Genomic DNA, 8,008 nt, shown 5'->3' on the forward strand with positions numbered 1-8,008 from the left:
GGGGTGGTGGGGTGGTGGTGGGGGTTACGTAGACCAGAAGATACCACTGCAGCCCTGTAACTTCCTGCGACTGCGCCTAGCTGACTACACAGGTTCACAAACCACTGCTGGGTCCAGAGAGCCATTTGCTCTTCTCTGAGGCAGCACCTGGGGCACCCCCTTACGCAGTGTCCCTGCCTAGTAGGTAATCACAGAGTCACAGTGCACAGCCGGAGGTGGCGGGAATGCAGGGAAATATCACATTCACATGTTCTTCATAGGAACTTTCCTTTCAGACTCTTCCAGACCCTTCTGCTTCCTTCCGGTCACTTAATCAGCCATCCTCTTCTTGGTAGCCAACCCAGATTCTTTTGAATTCAGCTTTTCTTTTCCCCCTCCATTTAGCCAAGGAAGAACTTGCTTGCCAGGAACATGTGGAAAAGTCATTTTTTCTTAGAGCCCGTGTTCAAGCACATCCTGCCTAGAGAGAGTTCCCAGCTCTCTGCCTGTCAGGACTTCTGTACTGTTCCTGCTTCAACAGCCTTCTCTATCACTCTCCACACACTCACCACTTACAGCCATAACCCTCCCCTCAACCCCGAATCTCATCATTGTTTTCTTAAAATCACTTAACTGCTTCATAATTTCAATGATTTGTTCTGATGATAGCCTCACAACAAGTCATTGTACTGAGGCTACCATCTGTGTGATTCGTGTTGCCCTGGCCACACCAAATATACCAATAGAGGTATACTCTTTGCAGAAGAAAACAAAGAAAGAAAAGGGCCATTGACCATTTTCAGACAATATGAAAAGAATAACAAGTTAACTACAGTTCAACTACACTACTTTTCCCTTTTCAGCCAGGGTAGGGCTACTGTCAAATCAATGTATCACTCAACTGAAATGTTTTCTTAAGGATACCTTGTCTCAAACTCAGTCTACAATTAGGAAAGTCCTAACAAAGTAGCAGGCAGAGAAAATACTACCATGTTGCAACACACCCACTGTGAGCAAAGTCAGCATTTTCCAAACATCTGTAGTCTACACAGTATCTGAGGGGTACCGGTGGCTGGTGGGAACGAACATTTCCCTTTTCTTCACCTGCACAGTCATCTGCCACTAAGTCACAGCATATATGAGTAATATTTACAGGTGTACATATACGCCTGTAAATACATGTGTTTTGCATCCTTTTCTTCAACTCCACCCTGGTTTTCACTTACATATCCACTCACCCACACACTCTAGGACCTAAAGGCAACTTAGTAAGAGAGGGATGTAAAGTAGGTAATATACTTGGAATAACAAATAATAAACTTACACTGGCCATTCTAAGCAATGGCATACAAGGACTAATAAATATGGTCAAAAATCCTTCGAAGAGTTAAGAGGAAGCAGGATTTTGAGGGTAGAGGGGAGTCGTCTTAAACACTTTAAGTTGATGTCACTAAGAACAAATAGATCTCTCAAACCACATCCCTGGGAACACTGTTAGGGATCAAATCCTAAACTAGGTCTTCACCCTGTTCTAATCAGTTCTCACACCTCTCAAAACCCTCGTTTAGATTTCCATACTACATTGGGTAAAGTACGCCTTTGTTTCTTTTGAGGAACTTAAGGTTCTAACCTGTACAATTTGTTCTCATTCGTTCATTTATTATTTCATTCATCAAACATTTACAGAGTTGCTACTATGGACAGGCACTTACATGAAGTACAAGAGAAGCAAGAAATGAGGATCAGAATATGTGAAGGTCGGGACCAGCAGGTGGCATGGTGGTTAAGGTACTGGACTCCCACATAGCAGAATGAGGTTCAAGTCCTGGACCTGGTGGCTTGCTTTCTCACTTTCCCTCTTTCTTTCTCTCTGTCTCTATTGGTCAAATTAAAATAAATGAATTTAAAAAAAGAAAAAAAAAAAAGAGTATGTGAAGGTCAGCGGGTGGCATGGTGGTTAAGGTGCTGAACTCTAACATGGCTGATCTCCGTTTGTGTCCTGGGCCTGGCGGCTTGCTTTCTCACTTTTATTCTCTCTGTCTGTCTCTCTGGTGAGCACATGTGCCCTATAGCAAAATTTAAAAAAATAATAAATATGATTAAATTAAAAACTATACATAAATGTATGATTATGTAAAATATCTACCAGTGACAGGCATTTTAAAAATATCTCATCTAATCTACATCACTACTTGCTGTTATCTCATCAGTTTCTAATTTATGTTTTCCTTTTTTTTTTTTTAAGATTTTTAATGATAGGGTGCTTGTGCTAGCTGGAGACTGAGAGAGTCAGAGGAGAAGTGAGAAAGCACCCCACCACCCCCGGGAGGATGGCCACTCCACGATCCCCTCTCTCCTATATTCCTCTCGGGATCTTGGACCCCCATGCACCAGCGTATTTTTTAAGCCACTGGATCCGGGACTTGAACCACAGAGTTGGCCATGTGGGATCCAACACCTTAACTACCATACCATCTGCTGGCCTGATGTCTTTTTAAAAAAATGTTTTCTTTTTTTTTTCCATGGTGGGTAAGGAGGCAGGCACCGCCAGCAGGATCTCTGTGCGACGATCTCTCCCAGCCTCGTCGAGCCAGGATCACAGGCATACGCAGGTGTGCCTGGCAAGGACAAGGCCTCGGGACCCTCCCACACAGGTCCAGCGCGGCAGAGCACTGCGTGAACGCTGCACCCCTGGCTGAGCCCCAACTTCCATCCTTTGTAATGCCACTTGCTACTGAAGCAGGAACTCGCTCTGCACAGGAACTGCGCTTTAGGCTCCAGTTGGATTCACGAGGACCACCAGGGTGCCCGACACATGCCAAGTGACTGTTAGGTTAGTTAAGTTGCGGACCATAGGAGGACAGACACTCAGATGTGTCCTCATGCTAAATCCTGTGTTCTCTCATTGGCACAAAACAAAAGCAATTTCTAGGGTAAGAATAGTCAAGGTTGATCATAGTGAACTGGAATCAGGATCTAGTCTGTAGATAATTCTAGAATCAAAGGGAAAAAACCTACAAGCTGCCTGTATGCGACTTCCGACTCATTCTCTACAAGCCAGAGAAGCTGTCTGTGGTCACATTCTCTCATCAGAGGAAGCGGCGCTTGCCACGTGCATGCTTATCTCATTGTCACAGACAGAACGGACCGGTAAGGGGAATATCACAAGAAAGGAGAAAGGAACTGCCCCCTACTAAAATGTTTAACGTTTCTGTTCCCAAAAATAAGAATTTAGGAGGCTCCGATCATCATTTAGCACAAAAAATTTATACAGTTGAAAAATTACTAATTATTTGCATTATAAAAGGATTTTTTACTCCATCATTTTTCCAGCTTCCTCCTCAAAATATAAACTTTATTTTCCATTTCTTCATTTTAAATTATTTAAATTATCTTTAATTTCATCCTCTAATACTGAATCTGACATGAAATCTTTTAGTTCTTGAAGTGCCTCATTTATTCTTACTTCTATCACCATGTTCTGATTACCATGCACAAAGATAAAGCTCTTAAACCTTCGGTCCTTATTGAAGACCCTGACTTTTTACTGCCATCTACCCTAGAAGGTGCTGCATTAGTGGAGGCACGAACCCACAACAAAGCCTGCCAGAATCACCTGTGGGTTCCCCTCCAAATCGCACACCCGACTCCACACCGTGCCTCCCTCCACCTCCAATCACTGCCACACTGCACCTCGGTTAGGAAGGTCACTCACTACCATAGGGCAGCTAGGTTAGGAGAAGAATCCAAAAGTACAACAATCAACTAATATTATCCGGCCCCTTTTCAACCAACCTGCTTTTTTCCCAGTCCCTAACACATGACTACTGCCACCACTGGGTAGGTATGCTCACTGCTTCTGACAAAAGCTATACCTTAAGGGACCAGCAGCGGTCTAATGGCTATGTCGCTGGACTCCCATGTAGTCAAACGCGGTTTAAATCCCGGACCTGGTGGCTTAAACTCACACCAGGTGCACGTGCATGCATGCTCAAGATCCCAAGAGGAAAATAGAGGAGAAGGGATTGCGGCATGACCTTCTTCCCAGGGGGTGATTTTTCCCTTTCTGTCTCTCTGTATCTGTCTTTCTGGCGAACGCATGCGCCCTATAGCCAAAACCTCTCCAAAAAAAATTGAAAAAAAGCTATACCTTAAATAACCGCATAAAACAGCAGTCCAGCAGTGCATGCTGGCTGCTGCTGCTTGGCAGCCTGAGGCCACATAAAAGGTCTGATTCAATTGTCAGTGCACCCTAAAAAAGCGGGGGTGCACCTGTCATCCCAGCTACTTGGAAGGCTTAGGCAGGAGGATTGTAACTCAGGCTAAATAGCACAAACAAATGAATGCACACCCACAGGAAAAAAAAAAAATCAAAAAAAAAATTTTTTTTTAGACAAAACAATCAAATCTCGAAAATCGTTAAAAAATTTCTTTAGGTAATAAAGTCACTAAGTCATATGTTTTTAGTATGAATGTGCTTCTCGGAAGAGAATATGTATGGTAATAAAAAGCCTTCAAAGCTTTCTTTGTACAAACCTTATGTCTTCCACGAAAGACATTTGCAGTAGCTCCTTGGCCTAAAATGTCAGATAAAAGCCACAGATGATTGGAAGTGCTCTGCATTTCGGCTGGGTCAAGCAATCCTCTTGTTATACTAGGAGAAAATAAAAGAGTTAAATGTGTGTTTTAAGGGATTAATACAGAATACAGTTAAGAAATAAATGTTAGTTAACTTTTAGTCTCAACTGAGATCATCCACTATTAATTACTAAACTGAAATGTATGAAGAGCCCAATATAAAAATCTAAGTTTCTACCAATATTGAAGGCTAAAATGCTGTGTAGGCTCCAAAACCAAAAATTAACCAATGAAATATATTCAATTTTTAAAAAAGAATTATTAATTTATTTAATTCATTATCATTATTATTATTTTAGTTTGACCAGGACGAGACAGAGACAGAGCTTTAGAGAAAGGGAAAGTGAGAAAGCAAGCCGTGAGGTCTGGGGCTTGAACTATGGTCAGTCATGTGGGAATCCAGTGCCAACCACCACACCATCTGCCAGCCCCCAATTTTTTTTAAGAGAGATTTTTGCTATAGGTCACTGTGCACTCCCAGGAGAGACAGAGTGAATGTGAAATCACTCCCCCAGGGGGTATGGCCGTGCTGCAATCCCTTCTCCTCTCTCCTCCTCTCAGGATCTTAAGCATGCACACACATGCACCGGGCGTGAGTTTTAAGTCACCAGGTCTGGGGTTTGAACTGCAGTTGATTATATGGGAGTTCAGCGACATGACCATTATGCCATCTGATGGTCCTGAAATATATTAAATTTTATTCCCTTATCTCAGGGCTAAAAGAAACAGATATTTCATTTGTAATTTTATCTTTGTCAGTGAGGGCCATTTTAGCAACTTACCTCCTTCAAACCCTTTGAAAGATAAACCAATGATAAATTCTATTTTAAAGTGTTTTAAGGAGCCAGCAGCTGGCATGGTGGTTAAGAGCTCTCGACTCCCACAATTCAAATCCCAGACCTAGCAGCTTACTTTCTCACTTTCTCTCCTCTCTCTCTCACCCTGTCCTTCTCCAGTGAAATTAAAATAAATAAATTTTTTAAAAAGTGTTTTAAAATAAAGAAAGGTAATATTGTAACAGAAATACAGAAGAATCTACTTTGTTTCCTTCAAGTGCAGGACAACACTAATGAAAAACACTGTTGTAGTTAACATTTCCATAGTCTAAAATTTTATCTACACGAGCCTGACATTCGTAATAGAAAGGTGTAAACGTGATTATTCCTGAAAGGTTGCAAACTCTTTTAAATTTAAGGATGCTTTCTCTATCCTCTAAGTATATAAATATACATATTCTAAGTATATATTACCATGTCAAAAAATACTCATCAGCCCTAACCTTGTCCTTTAAAGCTATGGAGTTATAAAGATACTTAAAATATCTGAGATCCATGCTGGAATTAAAAAAAAAAGACATCGCATGGGACCAGCAGTTGGCACAATGGCCATGTTGCTGGACTTCCATGTAGTCGACCGTGGTTTGAGTCCCACACCTGGTGGCTTAAACTCATGCCGACGTGTGTGCATACATGTCCAAGATCCTGAGAGGAGAATGGAAGAGAAGGGATTGCAGCATGGCCATCCCCCCTGGGGGGGGGTGACTTCTCACTTTCTGTCTCTCTGTCTCTGTGTTTCTGGAGAGTGCACGTGCCTCTAGCAAAAACCTTCCCCCCCCTAAAAAAAATTGCAGAAATACTAGACCCATCGAGCTTCCTTAAACACACGTAACATCAGGTCCTGGCCGGCTAAGGTGGCACAGAGGTCATGCAGTGCCCCTGAAGGAAAAGCCACTTAGGAAGGGGCTGGCTCTGATGGCTTCCCTGTTCATGCTCTTCATGCCCACAATCCTGGATAGCTTGGGCCTGTGGGTCATGTTGCAAAGGGGATGTGCCCCTCTCTCTCCCATACAGAAACATCATAAACTGAAAAACAAAAATGAACAAACAAAAAAGAGGCTGCCCCACAGCCTAGTGGTTAAGGGAGCTGGATCCCACAGGGCCATCTGCAGATTGAATCCTACCCCAACCTCTTGAAAAGCACACTGGGCGCCTTTGTGTACATGCCCAAATTCCCAACAAGATGGAGACATGGAGGAGAAATTGCAGAGTGACCACGCCCCACAGCGATGTGTTTCCTCTCTGGTTAGGCACAAACTCTCCAAAAATTAAAGCAAACAAACATAGACCTTAATATCCCTTCCTAGGAGTTAGTACAAAAAACAGTACATTGCACCACATATACCACGGTTTATTAATGGCTGTCAATATTCCAAGGTTTGGAATATATGGACAGGCAAGAGGTCTGACTTCCACCAATATCTGGTATACTAGGATTTATTTATGTAACTTTACATCCACCTAATTCAAGTAAGGAATTTGGTATACAGCAATTTACTGGCAATAAATAATAAGATTTCCTTTTCACAAATATGGAATACACATATGCCAGTTACTGCATTCCATTCAAGAGGTACTACACTGCTCAATATCCTGCCCAAAGCCCTTCTGAAGTAACAGATCATTGCTGTTTCAGACAGCTGTACATGCTGAACAGGATCCTCAGTTATCTGTCAGTACCGAGGGGATAATACAAAACATATGCACTAAGGTATCTGCTCTCTCCACGCAGATATAAACACACAGTTCCACAACAGTGATCACAGTCATGATCTCCACGTCTTCTGAAACGATTTTCCAATAACCCCACCACAATATTGTCACAAAACATGACTCAGCACATCCACGAGGCGCTTGCTGTATGAACCGCCCACATGTGTGACAAGAGTCTAAGCAGACGCTCAACAAGTACGTTACTGGTGATGCTAAGTCTACTTCCTTATACCGTCTAAAACGAAAGTTACCGTCTGTCCAGGCTTGGACACGGCCTCTGGACAAAGTTCCAGGAGTTCCAAACTCCGTCACTATGGGAATCACTAATTAAACAAGAGTAGGCATTCCGAGTGAAACAGGTCCGTGTTTGATTTATACATCTGACAACTACTGGGCCACCTAGGAAATACACCTGGGCAATGGATTAGAACAGAAATCGCTAAGCCAGGTCGACGAGCAGCAAGGAAACGTTTGGACGTTTGCATTTTCTCCGGGTATATGAAAAACAACTTCTGATTCGAGATTCCGCCGTGAGTCGACCGCTGCTGTTAACATCACTGAAACCCTAACGAAACGTCTCTTTTTCAGTCGTCCGAAAATCAATCCATTTAAAAACTGGCGACCGTGTGCCGCCCAGGAGGAGCGGTACAAAGTGGCGAGCTGAACTCCGAGGAGCGGTACCCTCCTTCCCGGCGCCGGGGCCCAGACCCGCAGCCGCCCGTCCCCTGGGTGCCCAGCGCCGCGGACCGCGCAGGGCCTGGGCTGCAGGGCAGCGGGCCGCCGAGGGACGCAGCGTGGACGTCTGGGACAGGCCCGCACGCCCACCGCCCGGGCTCGGCCGC

The 8,008-nt window shown here is 43.6% G+C and overlaps 1 protein-coding gene across 2 annotated transcripts in view; it reads right to left on the minus strand.

Moving 5' to 3' along the window:
- The window catches only part of TBK1 (TANK binding kinase 1), a 48,138-nt gene extending 40,238 nt beyond the window's left edge, over positions 1–7,900 (minus strand). For both annotated transcript variants that reach the window (XM_027774063.1, XM_006154133.3), the window contains exons 1-2: positions 7,418–7,900; positions 4,516–4,633 (exon numbers count right to left, since the gene is read on the minus strand). In XM_027774063.1, the coding sequence (XP_027629864.1) occupies positions 4,516–4,602 (87 nt within the window). In that variant the 5' untranslated portion in view covers positions 4,603–4,633; positions 7,418–7,900. The remainder of the gene's footprint in view (positions 1–4,515; positions 4,634–7,417) is intronic.
- Between the last annotated feature and the right edge of the window lie 108 nt (positions 7,901–8,008).

The sequence above is a fragment of the Tupaia chinensis genome, unplaced genomic scaffold, assembly GCF_000334495.1.
Source record: "Tupaia chinensis unplaced genomic scaffold, TupChi_1.0 Scaffold000395_1, whole genome shotgun sequence".
Taxonomy (NCBI): domain Eukaryota; kingdom Metazoa; phylum Chordata; class Mammalia; order Scandentia; family Tupaiidae; genus Tupaia; species Tupaia belangeri.